Source organism: Brachyhypopomus gauderio, chromosome 13, assembly GCF_052324685.1.
Source record: "Brachyhypopomus gauderio isolate BG-103 chromosome 13, BGAUD_0.2, whole genome shotgun sequence".
Lineage (NCBI taxonomy): Eukaryota > Metazoa > Chordata > Actinopteri > Gymnotiformes > Hypopomidae > Brachyhypopomus > Brachyhypopomus gauderio.
In genome coordinates, this window is record NC_135223.1 from 20,410,712 (window position 1) to 20,436,536 (window position 25,825).

The 25,825-nt window shown below is 44.5% G+C and overlaps 1 protein-coding gene across 2 annotated transcripts; it reads right to left on the reverse strand.

Moving 5' to 3' along the window:
* Positions 1–25,204, reverse strand: tmem74 (transmembrane protein 74). Of its 2 annotated transcripts, XM_076971637.1 has the most exons (4): positions 24,907–25,204; positions 24,594–24,769; positions 23,013–23,925; positions 1–3,256 (listed from the first exon to the last, which is right to left on the reverse strand). In XM_076971637.1, the coding sequence occupies exon 3, from the start codon at positions 23,871–23,873 to the stop codon at positions 23,028–23,030; it is 846 nt and encodes a 281-aa protein (XP_076827752.1). In that variant the 5' UTR covers positions 23,874–23,925; positions 24,594–24,769; positions 24,907–25,204; the 3' UTR covers positions 1–3,256; positions 23,013–23,027. The 2 variants fall into 2 exon arrangements, with proteins under 2 accessions (XP_076827752.1, XP_076827751.1); XM_076971636.1 differs by lacking the exon at positions 1–3,256 and having other exon boundaries at positions 19,030–23,925.
* Between the last annotated feature and the right edge of the window lie 621 nt (positions 25,205–25,825).

A 25,825-nucleotide genomic window follows, 5' to 3' on the forward strand; every position in this document is an offset into this window, starting at 1 on the left:
ATGAGGTTTTAAGGGCCATTACTGATCACAGAACTCAAGATCATCAGGTTTAAGGTATGTTACATTAATGGCACAATCACATATACATTAGTAAAATAGTTCAATCCTTCAGAATTTAAACTTGAAAAAAAAAATTTATTGCAAAAATGTTTTATATTTATAAAAGCAATAAGGGAAAAGAGGGAAAAGGCGTTTACTGGTTGAGTAGCTAAGAAACAAATTAATGAATGGAAAATTATCATGATGTTGTCTAGTCGGCTTCTATAAGTACAGTACTGTGTTATTTTGCATTACTTTATACATTTTTATTTTGAATATGCCTCTCTAGAAATTATTGTACAGGCCTCGTGAAAGCTATTATTCACTTGGCAGTGGAAAGGAAAGGTTCCTGTTATTGAAATACCTTTACTCATACATTAAAATGTACCTTCTGGTTCACGCACCAGATACAAGTGACAAAGTATTTTATACATAAATACTGATGACACTGCATAATTAACTCCAGTAAACAACAAGTATAAGGTGGTACTTTCAAACTACAATAAAGAACTTTGCTCTATGCTAAAAAGAAATAACTGAATAATAAACTGTCCAGTAGCGTGTCATATACATGTAAACACATGAGCACCTGAGGGGGCTGAATGTTTCCCACTGTACATACACACTGAACCTCCTGAGGGACTGCAGCAAGCTCGAATGTAGACAACAACTTTATGCCGATGACTTTATACCGATTACTTTCCTCTATGACAAAACCTGTAATCTGACTATACAAATGCGTAAGTTTATGGAGCCATGATATGACGCACAGCCAATCTGAACTAGCTTAACAGATTTGGATTTAAACTATTTAACTATGCTGACAAAATTATAATTATGCCTACAGGTTTAATGGCTTGTTAGAATCTGAGCACTCAACATGTGCTGTCTAAATGCTTTTATTAATAAATTCAATATTTAAGATCAATAAAATGTCACAGTATACAGTGGTAAATACACAAGAATTAATCCAGCATGTTAGATAAATATTTTTGAGGGAAATTAAATGACGGCCTCATCTTTTTTCTAACTGACTGCAACATTTTTGTGCATGACAGTAGAGCTTATATTAGAGCTAAAGTATATCAGTCTTATACTTTCGAGAGTGTTTACCCACAGATGACATATGTTTATTGCTGTATTATTAGCCTAGAAAAATACCAAGGGTAAGATGTGCCTACTACTAAAAACCTTTTTACAAAATTGGAGTCATTTTCCACTCTGCTGGAACAAAGTCAAAGGCTTGTTAGAGAGCCAGTAAGTATCTGTCTTCGGTATATGGCCTTGCATAGGACAACACGCCTTGAGCTTTTACTTTGGAATAAAGATTCAAAGGCCTCAAGTAGAAGCTTGTCTTCTGGTGCGTGTCGAGCGTGCTCCGTACAGACCCTTTGGTTTGATCCCAGGGGAATTGTGGGTGCCAGAGCATGGCGTGGGCTCTGGGCTGGGGAGGGGTCTCTTCTCCAGGGCCTGCTGGTATGGGCGTGGTAGGAAGGTCAGACCCTGGTTCTTTTAGGAAGTCTTAAGCTTGTCACGTGCAGCAGGGTGAGATCAAGCCCTTCGCCTGGCTCAGCGTGAGATGCAAGTAGACACGAGTAATGAGCCGGACTCCATAACCCCGAATAGCCCAGAGGCAGCCGGGCCGTTTCTCACCCCGGACACATCGAGCATTTTTCACATTGCTCCTTTTCACGCTCGGTTCTCCATGGCGATGCACGCCATCCTGCTGTGGAAGACTCGGGAGTTTCCACAGTGTCAAAGCAACAGTTGACTTGTGTTAACTCTGTGACAGCAAGGGCATTTAACGTCTGATTACACACCCTACGCGTGTGAGAGTCATGCCCAGACCAAATTGACATGATTAATTGGTGTGATTAAACACACTCGGAATTCTATTAATCTGGCCTCAGCGGCTTCACACTGACGTGATGGCTTAATGCAGACAGGAAAAGAATTCTCCTGGTTTTTAGAAACCAGAAGCTTTATGGTTGCCATGGGATTACCACTAGAGATTAGGTACAATGAACAGTTTAATCTTAGAAACCACAATGTATTTTTAAAAGTGCTATGTTAAGACCAGAAAAATGTAAATGCTTAAATTAATATGTAATAAATATGTGCTTTTATTACTTAATGAATAAAGCAAAAAGTCCAGATTTTTATAACTCCAGACATGCTAACATATGAAAAGCAAACTATTAGAATACATTTATTAGGAGACAATAAATTCGTACTTTGGGTGATAACTAATGAGGTGATTCCAGTGTTACAAAACTTTAGGACTTCAGGAGTCACTTCACAAAACTGTCAGACAGACGAATCTTTCCAACAGTTCACTGGAATCAGAGGAGCATCTAGTTCACTTTGCTAATGGGCATGTACATACAAACACAGGCCATGGCGAGCTAGTTCTCACTAACAAGGTTCCTCTGTGAGCTCATTTTATCTGAAGGATGCAAACTGTACCCAACTCCTTGTTGTTTTACAATCAGGTCTGAATTTTGAACTCACTAGTAGCGTGAAACTAGTCTTTTTATACAACGAAAATGAAACGAAATGAAACGAAAATGAAATATATTTATCTCCTAAGGGGTAGCTGTTGTTGTGTAATATGTATTTATACATTTTCTTTCAAATTCGATATTGTGAGAAAGTTTACTTGGCTTATATGAAAACACAATCCTTACAGACAAAAAATAATTGATAGTCAAGTTTATGCCATTAGAAAACAAAAATGACCTTTGAGCATATCTACCAAAGCTTTTGACCAGTGGAGTTTCCCTCAGATGTTTTTCTATCATTCCTCTCCCGTTCCTGAGGCGTGCTCCAGTGTGAGTGCGCATACCTTGAGTGAGTGGTCTGTGGGAGGCGGGTGGATGTCTTGGGGTCAGCTCCAACTCCCGGGGAGCTGCTGGCGCTCTCAGAGAGGTGTGGAGTTACTAAATGGGGTGGTGGTCCTCTAGAGACGGAGCAGCGATGGGAGCCGAGAGAGCGTGAAACTCAAGACACATGCCTCAGGCACGGAAACGCGTCGGCCACGAGCAGCCTGGGACTCGGCGTGCGTGTTTTATACCCATCATGCTCAGTTCTCCATCTCCTGCGTTTGTTACTTCTCCTCCATCTGTCTTCATCCTTCCTCCTGACCCTTCCTCTGCTGGTTCACCGCCATCTTTCCACTCTCCCTCCGTTCTGTCCTCCGGTCCCCTTCTCTCAGCTACTAGAGAGAATTGTTTACAATCAGAGATTACGGTGGACAGTTGTGCAGAACAGAGGTTTAAGAAGTCAACATCTGCTATACAGTTTACTGTGAAAGTTCATTAAATCATACAGTGTGGTGGCCAGTGTTGCTTAAAGACTTACAGCAAATCAAAAAACCACTGAGTCTGACACAATGAGAGTATCAATATTTTTTTTACTGATTGCATAACATGTTTAGAATAGTTTCAGTCATGCTTTGTTTGGATAGCACAGGGTCGGTGATTTGTAGGACTAATATTTTCTGGGATAATGATAAGGTTAATGATACCTCACCTTTATCTTTTCCTAAGCCTAAATACACTTCACAACTTACCACAGCCCTTCATGACCTTGTGACCTTAAATTTGTGTACTTACCGCACCTGCCAAAGGTTTTAAGGTGGAAGCCTCCTTCAATGATTTTGAGAGGCTGCAAACTGAAAACTCCCTTTGAATGCATCCCGTCAGGTGAGGTAGAGGGGATGACTGCTAGCGCTGACATGATGCCACAGAGATGGCACTAGTATCAGCTTTTCTGTAACACTGTATTTAAGAACCATACCATCATCTTCTCCAGAAGTGATGCATCATAAGAAGGATGAGACATCTTTCACAAGGTCATTTGATCCAGTTGTACTATGACTATAGTACTGACACAGCACAGCAATCCAAAGTGCAAACAAATCGTTAACCAATATGCCCACATATATCAGTCAACTTATTCAGCAATCAATTTGCATGGCCCCAATTGACAGATCCTTGAAAAACCGATATCTGACAGTGGGCATTTCCCCGACGCTCTGAATAGATGCCCAGCTTTCAGACTACGTCTGGATGGGATTGCCTTGCAATTTGAGAGAGCATGTTCTCACTATCATCCATCACATGTAGAATGTTCATGTGCACAGAGGTAATGATCGTTTTGGCAGACCAAAAGAGCATGATGCATGCTGGGATACAGTTGAATCCCAGTAAGGCCTCCGGGTCTTGACTATACCACGGTAGAGATAAATGACTCTCTGTGCTATCATAGATATCTGCTTAATACCTTATGTGTATAGCCCTGATTTTTCCTTCTCTGCCTGCTGACAAGAGTATGGGAGAAAATCAGTGAAACAGGTGTTACGCATTTCACTATTTGTGCCTGGAAAGTTTCTATAGTTTTCTACAGTTTATATCAACCTCCTCTCCTCCTTCCCAAATGGTCCCCCCAAAACATTCCAAAGCAACTTCCAATAGAATCACATTTCACATGTTTCAGATCTGATGAAGCTGCTAAACTCTACACACACACACACACACACACACACACATCTCTTTTTTAAAGAAAATGATGCATGCATCTGCTCATTGACCTTCAGTCTGATTAACTGCGGTCAGCCAGACCTGAACATGATTGTGCAAATGCCAAACATCACATCTGCCAGCATCCAGCAATAAACCTGAGCACAAATGAACGTGGCCACAGGTGTGTTTGCAGGCTTTGAAACAATGGATGCCAGCAGTGCTCATTGTACTGGAAGAGAAGAGTAGAAAAGAGAGGAGATGAATGAGGATGTAGGAAGGAAATGTTTCTGTAATGAAACTCATGCTACTTTAGTCATATCTGCCCTTGGAATATTAATCAAAGATGGACAAAGAAAAAAATGTACTTCTGTAATAGGGATCTTCAGTTCAGAAAACTGGTGTTTTACTCCTGTAGCGTAGTATTGTAACACACTGAGCTGTGACGGACAGCCCAGAGCAGTGTGGAAGACTTCCATGCCACCACGAACCCCCAAAGCTCAGCACATCTTCTGGCTTCCCTCACACAGGATAATACGCTCGAACAAGAGCAGAGCAAGCCAGGCTAGCAACAGCACTCAGACTACGTTGTTATTTGGGATAATGTCAGTTTACACCACATTGCTGTGGTACGCAATTGACTCACTGACATTCTTAGATTCTCTGAAAACTAGGACTGGCATATTTCCCATTGCTCAAGTCCACAGAAGACTTCTTCTCAGCATGGAGGTGACTTGACTGAAATCTTGGTAAGCGGAAAAAACCTTCTGCTGGCTAGGGAGGAAGCTGTTGGACACATGAGTGTTCAGGGAGTGTGTCCAGGGTGGATGAGGCACAGTGGAGGCTGCTTCCTCTTTTGCCTTGCCAGGCCTAACATTGTGAGTGATGTAGATGAAGCTATGTAGCCCTGACCCTTCCCAGAAGCAGGATGTTGGGAAAGAGTAGCGAGAATGTTATTTTTCTTACAGTGTATATATACACATATATAATGGGAATTATTTTTAAAGTGGCAGCGGTTTGCTTTTGACTGGATTGTTTTCTTTTCAACCAACATAAGTTTTCTATACAGTCAGGAAACAGAACTGTTTAAATTTGATATTTTTCTCCTCATTGTTCCTGTGTAATTTATACTGATTGCAGCCGTTCATATGTATGGAGGTTGTTCTGAAATAAACAATGGCAGATTTTTATAGCAGGGTTTTGCAGTAATCTTACCCATGTGTGATATACAGTTCATACAGTCTGTGTTTTGTGGACTGTCATGAATTAGATGGAAGAGAAAATGTTTTTGATGTGATTTAGTTTAATTTGGTCATAGACATTTAGGATTTGTGTTTATTGGTGTGTGGCTTTGGTTTGTTTTTTTAAGACATTTAAACATCACTGTAGGAAATACGCTTTAACTGAATGTGATGTCAGAGATGACAACGATGGTATGATGGTATGATTGTTAAAAGTCCTTCATATATTTCAGGTTTTCAGTGAAAGAGAGCAGATCCTTTACTCATTTGAAATGTTAACTGCATTTACTAGAGACCCTGCACATTTGAACCTTCTGATCAGGACAATTAACAGCCAATCAGGGCAGTAAAAGGCCTATTTGACGTGGGTTTAAGCTGAAGCCATCTCACATGGCCCACAGTCAAAACCACTGAAGTGTGCTGGTCTGCCCAAACTTTAACAGACTCGGAGACTTGGACCCGGGCGGCGGTGTTCGCCCAGAGAGCACGCCTCTTCCTCACAACTCATCCAGAGAACTTGGACATATTCACTGTTTTTTTCTCCCCTGCTGCTTGGGCTTGGTTAGGTGCCTGCAGTGAACACAGCATCAAACCCTTGTTTTCACATAGCCTGAAGTGAACCACAGACTGCATATATTCCACTGATTTTTGACACACAGCCAGCAGGAAAAATGGTGAAGGTGAAACAAAGGTGAATGTCTGATAAATCTGTGCAGTGGAAACATGTAGTGCGAGCTGCAAATATGTTTTCCCATCATCAACAGCTCAGGGGAGGGTCTGGTGTCTGGCCAGTGTAGACACCATGGGCTCAAACCTACAGTACTTTTCACATAAATATCAAATTAATTTAATGTAATGTTTAGCCACAACATTAGTAAAAATACACATTTTCATAATGCATCATTTTAAATATAAATTAGGCTAAACCCCCAAAATAAATTAAATAAAATTTAATTTATAAAATACCCCACATTTTTATTGTACAACATTTTACTGGATATGTATATAGGATCTCTTTTCAAAGTACAATTCTGAATGTTGCACATAAACTAAAGAAAAAGACGTTTGTATACAGAATGACAAACACATAAAAATGGACACTGAAGAAACCCAAAGTTTAGTTTTTTTATCTCCTAGCTTGATTGCAATGCCAGGAACATCAGACTTACATCATCGTTGGGTGCCCTTAATGTGTCATTGCAGTCCTTGTCAAGTGGCACACAAATTCCTCCAGTGCACTCCAGTCTGGTTAGCCCTGGTCCCATCTTCTCAGTATCAACCCTGACCTAGAAGAGAGGGTTCAGGCCAGAGCCGGAGTGGCTAATCGGGAGATTCGGGAGGATTCCCGATGGGCCGGCTCATGTCAATCTCTAGTTTGGGCCGATTGGGAGGGAAAAATAATTTTGAGCCGGATTTGGGCATGAAACTCCCGGGCTGAAAAAGTGTCCCACTCCGGCCCTGGTTCAGGCACATAGTTGACCTTCTGGCCAGACGAGAGTCCTCGCCGTACCACCTCAGAGTGCTTATGTGGATCCAGGAGCGAGACCTGCCCACATCAGACCAGTCAGCGGCCCAACAATCCAGGAGCAGGAACAGGGGGAAACAACATAATCCAACATCTAGTTCTCGGACAGGCAGCCGTGCTGCTCCCAATCACTGATGTGTAGGTGACATATGGCAGGAGACTGTCTGAGACATCAGTGCTTCTTGCTGTTGATAAATGTTCATCCTGCATTGCCAAAGGGGAGATTCGTGGAGTGAAACTGATCATTCAGATAGTCATAATGTTTAGTGTGTCCTCCCCACCCCTGCCATGTATCTAACCATTACCCATCAATACATTTTGTACATAGTATAGAGATGTCACAGGAATTACCCTAATTGGTTTTTTTAGATAATAGGCTATAGGAAGAAAAATTAACCTAATGGCATGTCAAGATCTATGATGCATTTATGTCTTATTTATCAGTGATTTTTGGAGGTTCTATTTGTAGGTGTGTAGCAGGGACTCTCAATCCTGAATGAACATTCACAGAGAACATTTAATTTATCCTTTGTTTTAAAAGTATTGTTGTAAAAGTTATTGTAACTGTCCTCAAATTCACAAAGATAATATTTGCTCAAGGGTTATAAAAACTAACACTGCATGTTTCAAAACATTGAATCCTTACACAAGAAGTCAAAGCAAAATATAACAGTAATATATAATATATTTATTTCAGTCTATTTTTAATCCACTGTGGCTTATATCCCTCTTTGCAAATGGGTTTTATGTGTGTTCTGATCCAAGAGCACAGAAGTCATTTGGACAGAAGTGGCAATCATCTTTAAAGGTTCATGTCGACCCAGGACAGCTGGTTCTGTACAAGGACATTTTATCTGTATGTATTCTGCTTAAAACCTCCAGTAGACCACCATGAATCAGAAGTGTGACCATAAGAGACATGGGGTACATTAGAACACCGTCAGAATGTCCTCATACACACGCTCAGAGAAAATTGGGCCTTCTAAGCTCTGAAATAGCAAAGCAGGAGAATGGAGGCACAGACTCAGCCATGCCTACAGCAACCGCTTCCCAGAGAGTGAACTGGGAACACTGGTGTATATTAAGAACCCAGAGGGGGTGTCATGAGGTGGGTCAAAAGTATGAACATCAGCAGATTGCTGAAGCAGGAGGCCAGGCTTTTATGGTCCCTGTAGAAGATCTGCAGTGACCCATGACTTCGCCTCAGCACGAGGGCGTGTAAGACAGACGGTGAGAGAACACATACGCACCACCGCCCCTCAATGGGTGGTACGGCACACAGGCAAGGGCCAAGATATTAGCTGTCATAGTCATGCCGGCAGGTTGCGGTGCAATAATATTTGTCTTTCTGGGTGACTCCTCCTGCCTTTGAGGCAGTCCAGACTGAGCAGAGATTCCTGGAGTCCAAGGGCAGCGTGTGAAAGCTCTGAGGTTTGGACACGCTGCTCTGAAGGAGTCGGTCTGAAACATAGTTCTTAGCGTTCTCGTTGCCTGACACACCCCTCTGAAGGAGTCGGCCTGAAACCTCTTCTTTCTCCTTGCCTTTGTCTGCCACACAGAACCATATAAAAGCAAAATAACAGAATGAAATGAAATAGAAATGAAGCCCTGGCTCAGAACATTGTGAGAGTCACATTGTGAAACAGGGCCGGAGTGGGACACTTTTTCAGCCCAAGAGTTTCATGACCAAATCCGGCCCAAACTTATTTTTCCCTCCCAATCGGCCCAAACTAGAGATTGACATGAGCCGGCCCATCGGGAATCCTCCCGAATCTCCTGATTAGCCACTCCGGCTCTGTTATGAAACATTTATATACACTATTGTACATATATTATACATTAACATATACATTATGTCAGGTAATATTTTGCCTATCCTAGTATGCTCATCTAAAGTAGAAATTAACACTATTACAAGTCTAATTCCTTGCTCCATTCTTTAGGAGAGAATTTCATGCATTTTTTGACTGCTACAGCACTGAGGAATGAATGAATGAACGTGTCACCAACCAGTCTGACAGCTAAAGCTACAGGAACTTACATTAAATGGGCCCAATTGCCAAATAAAAGTACACACAATAAGCCTCTAGTGGCCCAATCAGCTTCAACACCCTGTGCTGCCAAGATGAAGCAGATGAATCAGATGTTTTTCATAGTGCTTGAAGCATTTAAGTGCTTGGCAGCCCACGGCACCAGTGTGGCCAGGTGCTTGTAGAGGTTCGGCATCCTGAGAATCGCACAGCTTTTCATTTCTCCCCGATGGCATACAACTGTACTGTTGCCTTCCTTTACGTCCGCCTCTACGGCCCAACTCTGCTATACCACCCATCAGAAGTATGCATCCTTTCCAAAGGTCACATTCATTTTGCTGTGCTTTCAGAACGTCCATTAAAAGCTCTGGTATAACATCATTCAGATAATTTTCTCTCAACTGTTAAGACAAGGAAGTTTGTGTTTGTCAGCTCTAGAGCTTTCCCACGAGAAAGAGAAACGTAGTCCAAACACTTAAGTCAGAAGGCAATACCAAGCACATTACTGGCATCCGAATAAGGAAAGAATATTTCTGACCTGCATGTGGTCAAAATCTAGCAACAACTTGACTGTAGGGACATTTAAATGTATTTTGATAATTTTTCATTACTTTCTAGAATTTATTACTCTGTATAGCAATCATACAATGATAAATGTTCTCCCTTGGTAGATTTTTTTGTATTTAGTGTTCTTACATGAATAGTCTACTCAGCAAAGGTACTGTAACGCAGTATGTATTTGTTACCCATAGTCCCATTATGTCAATTATGCATGCCATTCTCTTTATTGGTAGTGTAATATTAATCCCTGTAGACCTTTCATATCGGCACTATTTTCGGTAATGACACATCCTTTCTCGTCTCTAACTTAGGTAATCGTCTTCCTCAAAACACCAGAGCATAATGTCTACTTTGGGAAGTGTCATCAGAGTATCTCTGAATAATGGCGCTGTCTTTCTGTCCATTATGTGTCACAAACGTGAGTGTCTGAATCCAGGAATAATCTCAAATCCAATGTGAATGTCAGTGCACCATCATACGTGGAGAAAGTCAGGCATTACATGATTCTTTGCTTTGCTACTTGGCTTGTCATGTGAATGGGAGTTCTGTGTGATGTGGGGAGAACTCCTTACAGCAATATCCGTCAAACCTTTTCTCTAGCCCTCACTTCTCCAACATCCACCAATGGCCACAAACACTTCTTATTTTCACTCTACCCTCAGCATGTCTCCCTGGTGAGGCTTTCAATGGAGTGGGCCAGGACATTCAGCCCACAGCACAAATCCCACACTGCAGTATCTGCCAGACAAAGCAGGACTGAAACAATGGCACGCCCGGCATGTCCGGCACTCTCACCACACGCCCGGCCCAGCCCAGCACTCTCACCACACGCCCAGCACAGCCCAGCACTCTCACCACACGCCCAGCACTCTCACCACACGCCCAGCACAGCCCAGCACTCTCACCACACGCCCAGCACAGCCCAGCACTCTCAACACACGCCCAGCACAGCCCAGCACTCTCACCACACGCCCAGCACAGCCCAGCACTCTCACCACACGCCCAGCACAGCCCAGCACTCTCACCACACGCCCAGCACTCTCACCACACACCCGGCACTCTCACCACACGCCCAGCACTCTCACCACACGCCCAGCACTCTCACCACACGCCCAGCACTCTCACCACACGCCCGGCACAGCCCAGCTCTCTCACCACACGCCCAGCACTCTCACCACACGCCCGGCACTCTCACCACACGCCCGGCACTCTCACCACACGCCCAGCACTCTCACCACATGCCCAGCACTCTCACCACACACCCGGCACTCTCACCACACGCCCAGCTCTCTCACCACATGCCCAGCACTCTCACCACACGCCCGGCACGCTCACCACACACCCGGCACAGCCCAGCACTCTCACCACACGCCCGGCACAGCCCAGCTCTCTCACCACACACCCAGCACTCTCACCACACACCCGGCACTCTCACCACATGCCCGGCACAGCCCAGCACTCTCACCACACACCCGGCACTCTCACCACACACCCGGCACTCTCACCACACGCCCGGCACAGCCCAGCACTCTCACCACACGCCCGGCACTCTCACCACACGCCCGGCACTCTCACCACACACCCAGCACTCTCACCACACACCCGGCACTCTCACCACACGCCCAGCTCTCTCACCACACGCCCTGCACGACTCTCACCACATGCCCAGCACTCTCACCACACACCCGGCACTCTCACCACACACCCAGCACTCTCACCACACGCCCTGCACGACTCTCACCACACGCCCTGCATGACTCTCACCACACGCCCTGCACGACTCTCACCACACACCCTGCACGACTCTCACCACACACCCTGCATGACTCTCACCGCACACCCTGCACGACTCTCACCACACGCCCTGCACGACTCTCACCGCACACCCTGCTCGACTCACGCCCGGTCCAGACACTTCCCCTCACAACCAGTCCACTGCTCTTTTATGTTGTCAGATCACGATGGGCCTCCATAAAGCAACTCTGGCAGCTCTGGCATGTGAGCCTGATGACAACGTGACCAACATGGCCGCCTCTCCTGCTACAGACAGGGAGAAAGTACAGGCAGGATCCTGACAGCTCTTGGGCACAGTGGCTCGAGAGACGTTTGAGGGAAATAAGGCAAGGCAAGTGGGCCCTGATCCACAAGCCTGATGCCAGCTCGAGTGGCTGTCCTGACCCCGTCCTCTATTCCTACCAAGTTTCATAGAGTGCAGCAGCATTGCGAGTCAGTACTGAATGTGTTGAATATGGGAACGTGTGTTTGCACGCATCACGCGCTGCGGGAAGCCTTGCTGGAGATGCGGGACCGCAGCAGGCTTAGCTGAAACCAACACACCCGAGACCTCAGCATTCCAGGACATGAGAACAGCATGATGATCTGATGGAGAACATTCTCATAGCCCTGCTCCCAGTGTCTCCGAGCTTCCAGCGTGTCCTCACCAAACGCATGGAGCATCCTTGAGCTTACCGATGTATCGGGACCTGAGATCACTCTATCAGATTGTGTTGCACAGCTTTTGAAATAGTAGGTTGGTTTGATCTGTTTGCTCCCTGGGGACAGTCCTTATTAAATTATGATCTGTTTGCTCCCTGGGGACAGTCCTTATTAAATTATGATCTGTTTGCTCCCTGGGGACAGTCCTTATCAAATTATGATCTGTTTGCTCCCTGGGGACAGTCCTTATTAAATTATGATCTGTTTGCTCCCTGGGGACAGTCCTTATTAAATTATGATGTGTTTGCTCCCTGGGGACAGTCCTTATTAAATTATGATGTGTTTGCTCCCTGGGGACAGTCCTTATTAAATGATGATCTGTTTGCTCCCTGGGGACAGTCCTTATTAAATGATGATCTGTTTGCTCCCTGGGGACAGTCCTTATTAAATTATGATCTGTTTGCTCCCTGGGGACAGTCCTTATTAAATTATGATCTGTTTGCTCCCTGGGGACAGTCCTTATTAAATTATGATCTGTTTGCTCCCTGGGGACAGTCCTTATTAAATGATGATCTGTTTGCTCCCTGGGGACAGTCCTTATTAAATTATGAACTGTTTGCTCCCTGGGGACAGTCCTTATTAAATTATGATCTGTTTGCTCCCTGGGGACAGTCCTTATTAAATGATGATCTGTTTGCTCCCTGGGGACAGTCCTTATTAAATTATGATCTGTTTGCTCCCTGGGGACAGTCCTTATTAAATTATGATCTGTTTGCTCCCTGGGGACAGTCCTTATTAAATTATGATCTGTTTGCTCCCTGGGGACAGTCCTTATTAAATTATGATCTGTTTGCTCCCTGGGGACAGTCCTTATTAAATTATGATCTGTTTGCTCCCTGGGGACAGTCCTTATTAAATTATGATCTGTTTGCTCCCTGGGGACAGTCCTTATTAAATTATGATCTGTTTGCTCCCTGGGGACAGTCCTTATTAAATTATGATCTGTTTGCTCCCTGGGGACAGTCCTTATTAAATTATGATCTGTTTGCTCCCTGGGGACAGTCCTTATTAAATGATGATCTGTTTGCTCCCTGGGGACAGTCCTTATTAAATGATGATCTGTTTGCTCCCTGGGGACAGTCCTTATTAAATGATGATCTGTTTGCTCCCTGGGGACAGTCCTTATTAAATGATGATCTGTTTGCTCCCTGGGGACAGTCCTTATTAAATGATGATCTGTTTGCTCCCTGGGGACAGTCCTTATTAAATGATGATCTGTTTGCTCCCTGGGGACAGTCCTTATTAAATTATGATCTGTTTGCTCCCTGGGGACAGTCCTTATTAAATGATGCATAAAGTTCTGCTTTGACTGAGGACAAGAGGACAGAAGTAGTGCTAGTAGTGCTGAACTGGTGTACTTAGCACAACAAAAACATTTGTTTGTTTTTAGACCAGCTTCCAAAAGTGAGGGGTACTAACCCTTTGAAAGGTCAAGGGTTATCACATTCTGTTTAAAATTAGTTTTATATATTTAATTCAGAAATAAAAAGAGGCAAACCATGATTCATACGATGACTTTACAGGAGGCACTGGGTGTTGAGACTTTTTTCAGTTTTTATTTTGGCAACTCATAAACAAATTGTCACACTTTGCTTCTGCATGACATCAGTCTGTCAGTCAGTCCCAAAACCTTGCAGGTGAGGGGAACGTGCTCGAATCGCATCAGCCTGTTTCGGGTTCACAGCTCTGCCATCTTGTGCACTGAGGCTGGGCTACACATCTAATGGCCACCACCTAAAACCCAGAGAGCTTCTCAGGGGATCCATCATTCCGCCAACTGATGAGACAGAACGGCTGACTGATGCTTCCTGCTGTGTGTTGTCATAAAAACTGTGTTTGGAATGTAACTGAACAGCGTAGGAAGCAGCGAGGGAGACACGAGGCATGTTCAGAGAGGAAAGGAATGGGCCTTTGTGTCACATTTAAACAACTGCCTCTCACTAAGTGGGGGGGGGGGGTGGCTGATAGATGATATTCTAACCATAACCATAACCATAACCCTAACCATGACCCAAGAGCAAAACATCTACAGTCCCTTTATTAAGTTCACTAGCCCTATATTCTACAATTCCCCAAAGTACAGCAAAACAAACTTTCCTCTCTCACAAGTGGGTAATATCATTTTGAGTTGAGGTGACTTCATAGTCGTTGACAAGTGCACTTTCATTAGTAATGACCTCCTAGTAAGCATTAGCTTTAGTTTTATTACATTCCTGATGACTCATACCTCTCTGCACACACACGCACACACACACACACACACACACACACACACACACACATTATATATGTTTTTGTGTTTATATACACACAGAAACATATATAATGTGTGTATACCCATTTTCTGTGGCATTTTAGTATAAAAGATGACCTTGCAAGAGAGCAGAAATATAGATATCAAAATCTGTGGTTATTTTGCTCAACAGATATTCATATTCAATATCTGTAAGTGGTGAGAGAGACAAAATGACTACGAAACTTGATCATTTCGTTTAAAGGCAACTAACTTCTGTAGGTTTTGCAGTGCTGCAAATATTAACTTCTCATCTGTTCATAACGCTGCAATATTACAAGCTGAAGAGAATAATTATCAAATAATAATGTTTTATGTTTTGAATTTGGTCACTAGGAATGTTGGCCCAGAGTGGAAAAACCCATAAAAACATATTTGTGTTTGCCACATAGTGCATGTCCTGTCTTTCTGGTCATGGTGAAGCACTAGCCAGCATGTTGGGTTCAGCTGTGGGGCAGGCCGGTCCAAGTGGGCGGGGCCTCACGGCTCAGGGAGGCTCTGATGGATGGGCAGCACTAAATGTGTCTGGCCCGGGAGCAGAGGCCCTTAGTCCAGGCTACGGGGAACTGGGAACCATGACTGAGCTGTCAGTGAGAGAAGATCACGACCTCTCTCACCCAAAAAACAAAAGTTTGCTTGCACTGCGTTCTGCCCCATGACGAGCAAATGACTTTCTCACAGCTTCCGTGGTCCCTGTGATCGGCCGCTTACGCACATCTGCTAGCGTGGCAGGCCGAGATCGGGAGTCCGTGGGCGTAGGGAGTCCGCGTGCGGGTGCCAGTCAGACCCGGCTGCCTGGACTCCGAGGCCTCTTCTCCCCGCCGGGAGGGTATCAGTGTGGCGTGCTTTGCTGACAGCTCAGAGGGCCCTTATTGAAAAATCAATGTCCATTTGTACGTCCAGCTCACCTGGCCGCCTGCCAGCTCCCCTGGAGTCGCATAATGAAGCCCGATCCCGTTACCTGATTCCTCGTTTACTGTGTGAAAGTGACTTTGCGGCTGAAGTCATCCCTTTGGTTTCTCCTCTCCTCCGCATCTTCCCCCAGCGCTCCGGCGCTTTCCGCCGAGTGTGCCGCTGGACGCTGCGTGGTCTGTGGGACGGACACGTGCTCCATCATCTCACTGCTGAGATATCACCATCAGTCATGCCACAGGCTTCACCAACTCCAGAGTGCTGCGTTTTCTCGCCTCACGCAACATCCATCTATCTGTATCCGTCCTCTCTCTCTCCCTCCGTATCTCTCTCTCTCTCTCATCTTCGATCCTGAAAAAGCATAAACTCATAATCTTCTGCACAACTCTTTCCAAGGTGGGAAACTGCACATAACTTGTGGAAGCTCTATGCGTGGATGCAGTGATCCAGCGGCTCTGTAGCCTGGTCCTGAATTGTTTCCCCATCCATCACTGGTATGGGAGCTTTCCTCAGATGTTCTTGGGAGCTTCCTCCTAGTGCTTCTCCTCAGAATAAGCTCATCAAAACCAGAAGTCATCACAATCGTCAGGGCCGCTCCACCGAACCCGGGCGCCAGCATCGCTCGTGACGTCTCTAGGACGACAGGGTCAAAACACAGGCTACCCTGCAGCACAATCCACTCCCTATAACCTGACAGACGTCCAACATTCATAACTGCACTCTGGCTCCCACCTGCATGGCCCATTACTCATCGTGGAGGGCGGAGCTAAGAGGGAGAGCACATTTGTAACCAGTAATCAGACATGCACAACCCTTCCAAACTGACTTTTTTACCCAACGTCCCAGCCATCTACCCCCTGTTCTCTCTCCTCTCTTCATCTTTCCTCTCCTCCCTTCACCTCTTGATTCTCCTCCTCTCCTCCCCTCCCCTCAGGTCACAGTGGGTTGAGTTAGGCCAGCGGCATATAATGCAATTTGGCTGATTAAAAGAAAACATTAAGGCACAGCCCTTTGAATTTGACAGCACGCACAGAGCCGGATCTTTCTGGCTACTCTCATTTATTGGCCGGGAGGAGGAGAATCACGTCATCGTCATTCACAGCTCCCCCACCCCCCGTTCCAGCAGCAGCCCCAGACGAACCTTGGCAAAGAGGACACCTGTCAGACAGAGATTTGTTTAGACACCCCCCCCCCCCCCAGTCAGCCCCCCACCCTCTTTCTGGCACACCTCGAGCTAACCTTGAGCTTGGGACAGGAGGAAGAACTCTCTCCTAGAGGATTCATGAGGATGAGTTCTTTTATTTATACTGATAAACAGGGCAATGGCATATTAATCTAGGAAGAGGGTTGGAGGTAGTCACCTCCGCCACGGCCCTCTCTGCAATGACTCAGTCTTCGTTTTAGATGATGTCTGCAAACAGCTGATGAGAGATAACACAGAGCAGCAGAGCGTCTGTTAATCTCCTCACCTCACAGGTCCTCACACTCCACACCTCACAGGTCCTCACACTCCACACCTCACAGGTCCTCACACTCCTCACCTCACAGGTCCTCACACTCCACACCTCACAGGTCCTCACACTCCACACCTCACAGGTCCTCACACTCCTCACCTCACAGGTCCTCACACTCCACACCTCACAGGTCCTCACACTCCACACCTCACAGGTCCTCACACTCCACACCTCACAGGTCCTCACACTCCACACCTCACAGGTCCTCACACTCCACACCTCACAGGTCCTCACACTCCTCACCTCACAGGTCCTCACACTCCACACCTCACAGGTCCTCACACTCCACACCTCACAGGTCCTCACACTCCTCACCTCACAGGTCCTCACACTCCACACCTCACAGGTCCTCACACTCCACACCTCACAGGTCCTCACACTCCACACCTCACAGGTCCTCACACTCCTCACCTCACAGGTCCTCACACTCCACACCTCACAGGTCCTCACACTCCACACCTCACAGGTCCTCACACTCCACACCTCACAGGTCCTCACACTCCTCACCTCACAGGTCCTCACACTCCACACCTCACAGGTCCTCACACTCCCAGCTGTGAAGAGCGTCGTAGAACCGTTAGCGCAGGTTGACTGATTCAGTACAACAAGCAATATAATATAATTTAAACAAAGTTTGCACTCTGTTGCAAACAACCATGAAGACCATGAAGTTGTGCAATACCAGTTTCGAAGCTGAAGTCTGTTTTTGTTTTGCTGACAGCTGAGTGTGGATTTTGCCAGCATTCTGGGAGGTAAGACTGCAGTTTGCCCCTGTGACCTCAAACAAGTGGACAGACAGTATCAAATCACCTCAAAGTGGCTAATTGAATCTATTTCTGGGTACATTAACTTTAACAAAGCATCACAAAAGGGTCTTCAGCAGATTTTCAAGTGCAGATATTGTATTTATTGTCTGAGGATCATTGAAGGATCTATTATCACACATTTCCACTCATTAACTCACAATGTCAGTCCAAAATCAGTCACTCAACTGATCAACAAAGTCTGAAAACATCTCCTCCTCTACCTCTCAGGCTAACCTGTGTGTGTGTGTGTGTGTGTGTGTGTGTGTGTGTGTGTGTGTGTGTGTGTGTGTGTGTGGCTGGGCCAAGGTTAAGAGTGATAGTGATGCAGGGCATCAGGTCTCTGTGTGGTTGAGAAATCTGAGAGGAGCCCAGATAGAATCGCTCACTAGTGATTCCCGCAAGCAGGCAGCTCCGCCTTGCAGGCAGCTCCGACACGCAGGCAGCTCCACCACGCAGGCAGCTCCGCCACGCAGGCAGCTCCGCCACGCAGGCAGCTCCGCCTTGCAGGCAGCTCCTCCACGCAGGTAGCTCCGACACGCAGGCAGCTCCGCCACGCAGGCAGCTCCGCCTTGCAGGCAGCTCCTCCACGCAGGCAGCTCCGCCACGCAGGCAGCTCCACCACGCAGGCAGCCCTGTCCCGTGTCGGCGGAGGCGGGGCGCTCAGTCCATGCAACAGTTCAGCACGGTCACACGAGCCTCGCTGACACTGCAGCTCAGCAAACCGTTACAAGACAACAATGGTGGCAACACAGCATACAAGAGCACGTGTGATGAGAGAAGCGCCAGTGCCACGTTAAAGCCCACACAGCCGTCTTTATAGCGCCCGGAACGGTTCTAACCCGAAAGGCCCATCTCCATGAATAAATCATTTAGCCCCTTTTTCTGTCGGACTCTTGGGAGTTCATTTGATGGAAAATGGACATTGACTAATCCTAAACAAAGGTTCACTTAGCTGTCAGGAGTGGTCAGCACACGTGTTATCCATTTAGGATCAATGAAAGAAGGAGCAGTACAAAACACTACAATACATAAAGGCTGATTTTATTCATTTTATTATTTGAGTCACATATATGGCTTACTGGTTGTGTTGATTATGACTTGCATGGATAATGCTTTATAATAATTTATAATATGCATTAAATTTTTTCTAGTAAATGCTTTCTAAGCACAGAGAATCTCTTCGCCATGGTTACCCTGGTTACATTGTTACAAAATATTCCAATAAGTAAAGCAAAACAAACAAACTGCTGAATCAGTGAACACAGTGCCATGAAATAGAATTATTTGGTACACACCATGTCCAGACTCCTCTACATTTTACATCTGATGCTGCCACCCTGTGTTTATATAGGGATTGCAATAATTAAAAGCAATTCATTAAGCAGTAAGTAATTACAATTTCAACATAGGTCTACAGGATTGTGAGGCCTGTGGGTCTGAGGAGCAACTGAATAAATCCAATTGTAAGTGACTTAGCCCTGGATGTTTGGACATGTGTAACATAAATCTTCCTAACTTTAAAAAATAAGGATTAGATTACTTTTGATTTATTGTGCATGAATAAATAAATGCACTATGTAGAACTGTGTAGAGAATATCTCCCTTCTTATTTCAAATTCTGAATTTCATTAAAAATGTATTTATGACATTATCATTTAAATTTTGCAGTGTAAAAGAATTCAAATCTGTCAGTGTAAAAACATCACAAAACATCACATATTTCAGGTGGTTTATGTGAGGACCAGTACCCATAATTCCCTGAGGCGGAGTCCGCATGTTCTCTGTCACCAGCAGTGTGCTGTTCTCACCTAACAGTGCCACCATTAATGTTCATCAGAGGAACCTCGCAGTGCCACCATTAATGTTCCTCAGAGGAACCTTGCAGTGCCACCATTAATGTTCCTCAGAGGAACCTCGCAGTGCCACCATTAATGTTCCTCAGAGGAACCTCGCAGTGCCACCATTAATGTTCCTCAGAGGAACCTCGCAGTGCCACCATTCCGTAATGTTATTACCATATGTCAGTGTCTCAGCTCGGATTCTTAACGCCATGTTTCAGGACTCGATTCCTTCGATGCTAGTTTTTAATACGGGCAGCTCATTTCATTTCTCGTGGTGGTCTGGTATGTCTATTATGACCTTTGAAACACTGTAAAACCTATGAAAACAGGAATTATATACTTTGCTATTTTCTATCTATGGAGGCAAACTTGTCATTTATACTGTGCAGTACTTTACAACATCATTTCGGAAAGAGGTCACCTAAGTGCAGATGTGTTGTGTATAATATATGAACTTTAGATTGTATTACATTAAGATGATTTCCAACCATCAACCTTCAGGAAGCGAGTGCCAGTTAGCCATAATCCGCATGGGCAATTAAAATACCCGTGTTCTACTTTATGATGACAAATGTTGGGAGGAAATAAGAGTGGAACGGTAACTGTGCAACTGCGGCCGGGACCTGATGTCCACAGCAGAGTTCCACTCCTGTGAAAGTGCTAAAAGGATGAAAATTACATTACACTAATACAATAAACACATAAGCTCTGCAGCAGTAAATAAGCTGGGGTCCAACCTGGCCATGGAGCATGCGAACTAAAAATAGTCCCCGACATAAACATAGCAAAGGCAGGCCGGGCTGAGGTCTGGACCCTGGAGCTACGGCTGCAAGAGTGCTCGCCTTACAAATCAATGCCTGGACACTTTCCACAGGCGAAGAGGCATACTTTAGTGATCAGGCATAAATCAGGACTGGGGCAAAGCCTCAGGAGTGCTATCCAGCTCTGCCCAAATCCAGCTCAACGTCGAGCGCTGATGTGCGTGTGCTGGGAGTGATGGGTCCGAGGAGCGGAGAAATGACTATGCTTCCCACACAAAACATCCATTATGACTGTGCTGGGAAAGAGCTGCTTCGGTGTGTTTGACGTGCACAAATGAACCATAGCGATCACAGTGCATTACAAACTGAACTCGCCGTTGTGGGCGAGTGACCCGTAAGGTCGTGTCAGATCACTGTAAACATTTCATGCCCTGTGGCAAGCTTCCTGCAGTTGTAAACACAAGGTGAAACTTTTATTACGTACCCTGTAGTCCAAACTACACTTTAAATATGAGAAGGAGGTACACCGAAGAGGAGAATGACATGACGAATAATAGTTCAGTAATAGTGTAATGCTCGACAATTTTTATTTTTCACAATGGTAAGGTTTTCTGTTGTGTCTTCTGAAACTGCACAATGACATCAGCTGCGAGTGTTTCTGTAAAGACTGGTGGTGGAGCGAAGTTTGAGTTCAGAGACAGTGTCCAGCATGCTGTCAACTTCTGTTATTGGTCAAGGCAAATGTGCCAGTGTCCTCTCTCTGAGGGGCGGCCCACACTCTCACAGCCATGGACAGAACACACGGCATCACCGAGCCCCTGCTGAAAGTTCATTAAGCAGCATTTTGATGTGAACTTACTATTTTATGGTATTATATTAGGTGAATATGCAGAAAGGTGTTAGGAAATTGTTTGGTGTATTTCATGCATTATGCAGTAGGGCGTAATGGAAATAGATAAGGACTGATTTCAGCTTTCACACCCAAACTGTGATTCTGCTGTGTTAGGTACGACATCCTAATATATACCAGTGAGTGTACACACACTCTGCATACATGATTTATAGGGTTCATTTCTTGCATCAAGAGTGTACCTTGGATAAAAATAATATTTATAGACATTTTACCCATATGTAAATAATGTTACTATTACATTTTAATAGACAGATTTATAGTCAGTGACCTTTACATTAGATAATACACTTAGATAGGCATTTGCTGTTATTTCATGATGTGATACTACAGTGGTCATTAGAACAGAGTCAGTGATGTCACAAATGGATGCTAGGATACATAGTTATAGGCAGCAGGCACTTACAGGAAGCTATCAGTCAGTTAACGTGCAAGCATTGCTAAATTAGCAGCATTTTTGGAGACAGCCATTTCATTCAGGCACTACGGCATGCTTGTCTCCCTGTGTTGCTATGCAACCTGGACAAGAGTTTAACAATATCTATGTCAGCTGCCTCATGAAAGCATGTGTTAAAATAGTAATTAAAAAAACTACCCGTGAAAAGAGTGAGATTACTTTAAAAGATGACATTATTTTGAAAATCTGAATCCACGTATCTCCAGTCTTATATACAACCAGACTTCTCAGACGTGATATAGGTCTGATATTTTTAGGTCTTATGTTTAAAAATAAAGCAAAATTTGACAACTGCATATGTTTGAATTGCGTTCTATATTAGTGACCATACAACAGGTTAATTGATTTGTTTGTGTTCAGTTTTTCCTCATAATGTCATATGTGGAGATATTATTTATGACGCCTATGTGATCATGCAAAGTACTGCATGCGTCCTCGTGATACAGTGAGTTGGGCTATGCTGCGCTTAACAGACCATGTGATTGGGTCATTTGCAAAGATTTATGCAATTCTGGAAATAATCTCAGAACCACCAACACATTTAGCAGTTGTCTATTTCCATGAAATAGTAACAAATAGGCTTTAGGCAAACTGCATGTTTTTGCCTGAGCTACATTGGGTAAGAAATGTGGCTAATGCATATCATATTTAGAGCAAGAGACACCCAGCAGGAAAAATCAGGTTCGTAGTTTCCTAAAAACATCAGACAGACATTGGTCACAATGTGGTGCACCTCTGGATCTGACACCTGGCTCAGTACTGGAGACCTCCGTAAAACGCAGTCATCACTTCAGTCAGGGACATGTCATGCTGAAGGGATTAAGGCTAAATATGTGTCATAATCTTACTCTGGGTTTTCTACAAAAAGAGAATGAAGACACTGGGAGACCAAGTGCAACACCAGACACGATGTCCTCAGATGACGCATCACAAATGTGGTATTGCATACTCCAGTAATTTTTAGATGTTATTTGTTCAGTTCAAAGAAAGTATAAAACGTGTGTTACGTTTTTTTTAAATAGCATATTGTAATGCCATAAAATGTTTAACTGAAGCCTTATTGTAAAGTCAAGGTTTTGATTAAATGACATTAGATCAATTCTTACAGGCAAAAATAGTAGTCAGCTAGCGCTGTCGCCATTCTCCTCTACAAAACGTGCTGACGACAAAGCGGGGCTTGGCTTCGGTCTAAAACTGATGGAGCCATACAACTTTGCAGAGTGCTTGGAATAGGCGAAGGCCTTTCTCCTGTACATCTCTCCTTTCCACATTGAAATCATAAGCAGCGTAGAAAGCACTATCCCGCCTAACGTCAGAAGACAAAGCCCAGCGATGACGCACCTGTCCAGGTGTGCCCCTATCCTCGCGCTCTCGTTTTCGAGTCTCTCCATCTCTCGCGCGGAGACGTTGTCTGGGTTTACTTTTACGCCTCGGGGGACAGAATAGGATATGATCACTAGAGAAATCCCCGTCACCAGGAACGTGACGGCGCTGATAAATCCGTAGTCCACCGTCTTTCCCGAGCTCTCCGACGCCAGGTCAGACATTAACGAAAGCTCGTGAAATCCATCCAGTCGTAACTCGTTGGAAGAGTCAAGGCGCGTCCCATTGCGGAGGCTCTTCTCGCTTGTATCCGGAGTTGCCAAACGCAAATTGACATTTTCGTCGACATAAGTGAAGGAAGTTTCCAGCTCCTCGTCGCAGCACACTCTGACCTTCTCGGCTGGTTGATGACAGTGCCTGCCAGGCAGTCCTTTGATGGGAGCTGTCCCTGGTGCTGAATTACACTGGTCCTCGGACATGAGCGCCTTCCGTGTGGGGCTGCACTCACGCGCCCTGGGAGGCGTTTCTTCAGCTGTACTGTTCGACCTATGCACGTGTACAGCTCTGGAAGCCCAATCAAGGACGTCCGGTGGATCGGGTCGTCGCCTTTCACGATCAACGTACAGCAGCTCCACGGAGGCCATCAGATTCTCTCCAGAACACGTGAATTTGCCACCGCATTAAGACGCATCAAACCTAACAACACATCAAGCTGTATCACACACAACAGCAAACAGCTCATGGTTTGATATAACTAACGCGAATATTTCCACCCCCCCCCCCCCTTTGAATTTAAACCATGCTGTCGGTCTAGCCTAGTTAAAAAAAGACATTGCGATGGCAAAGTTAATCACTGTGTTCAGAAATTAAACAAAACTGGTCACACTATGACAGCCGAATGAAATGAATAATTGCATTGCAGCGTCAGTATCAAATTCATAGAAACACAGAGAAAAGCCCGACTCTTTAAAACGCACGTGTAAAACGAATGTAAGAAAGCTTGGTTACACTCCATGGTGCCACGAGGATTTAATATACTCGCTAACAGCTTTAGCCTCTCATCTGAAATAGCCAACATATGGCTTTGGTAACAATATAGACAATATAGTTTTAAAACGATTACTTTATGGTCCCATAAATCAGGCACTTGCATAAAAATATAACCGTTATAGCTATTCGCATAAAATAGTTTCGCGTGTCAATGAGGGAGCATTGTTTAAAATGCAGCATGCTGGAGTGGAGAGAGAAAAATTGCGAGCGCGAGAAACAACACATCAAACGTTGGCTGGTTTGTCAATGCGCATTTTCCATACAGAAGTTACAATACCAAAAATATGCCAAATTTATTGTTACTCAGCAAATACCTTCTCCGTGGCCGAATGTGTTAACGTCCACGCAGCACCGCATCACGTAATTGAAAGAACAGCGCTTTACGACGTCCCACCCACGCGCAGCGTATCTGCCTCACTGTGGTGCTGAAACGAGCCCTCCGTAGACAACAAGCCCTTAGCAGAGTTATATCGCTTCATCACCGAGTGAGCTGCAAGGGATTAAAAATATATTAGAACTATGGGTCTTTGAGTGTATGGCGCAAGAGATCACTGTAAGTCGTGGACGAACGTTTACATATATTTACATTTACGTAGAGACATTACTAGGTTTTTGGAGGTGACTTACCCATTTCCATGCTTGTTTAACCGCACCCATTGCTAAACAATCGGTTTCCGAGTTCTCACAGGATCTGAAGATTAATGATCAATCTGACCATCTTTTTCATTACGACACCATTTGTCTCATCAGCATGCTTTCTTTACAGAGCACATTTAACCCAGACTTTGACTTTCAACAAAATCCTTCACAATAGATTTAGGACTAGAAACTTGGTACGACCGTATAAATGAATACATTTCTTTAAATAGCATATTTAAAGGCCTAATAACTTCCCATTCAACTGAAATCCGTGAGAAAGAGAGGAAAAAACTCTGAGTTAGATTAGTAGTCCTGTCTGGATGGGTGGAGCTTGGGACTTGGGTGGTGCATCACAGATATTGGCTGATCTTATGTATACTGTATGTCTTAACTGATATAATATGGTGATAATGCCAGATTATGTAAAATTAGTCCTGATATAGTATTATGATTTTATTTTCCACAAGTTTCAATAATAACACGTTTTGCAAACTGCATCCCCTGAAAAGTAGAATATAAAGAGTGAATCTGACTACATCTGAAAACAGCCTTTATTCTTGTGGACAAGCAGGAAACTTGCTTCAATTCCCCTTTGAGTCATTTGTACACACTGCCAGGAAATTGATATCTCTGAGAATGTATTATTTTTGGCCAAGGGAGTGAACAATTGATATGATACTTTCTACCAAAAGTGACATCATCTTTCAGGCTGGAGAGCATAACTTTAAGCTGTTAATATGAATTATGTAACTCTTTGGAATCAAAAGCATTTCCAAAAACAAAACTAAACAAACACAAAAACATGATTATAATCCCTAGCAGAGTCCGAAGGAAAGTGTAACACACTCAAAAAGTAGAGCGTGTAAAATAGAATATAGGCTAACAAGTCCTAAAATGAAAAGAAATG

Bases quoted from the DNA above. Each gene is read 5' to 3' on its own strand.
- tmem74 (XM_076971637.1), bottom strand. From the start codon at position 23,873: ATGGCCTCCGTGGAGCTGCTGTACGTTGATCGTGAAAGGCGACGACCC.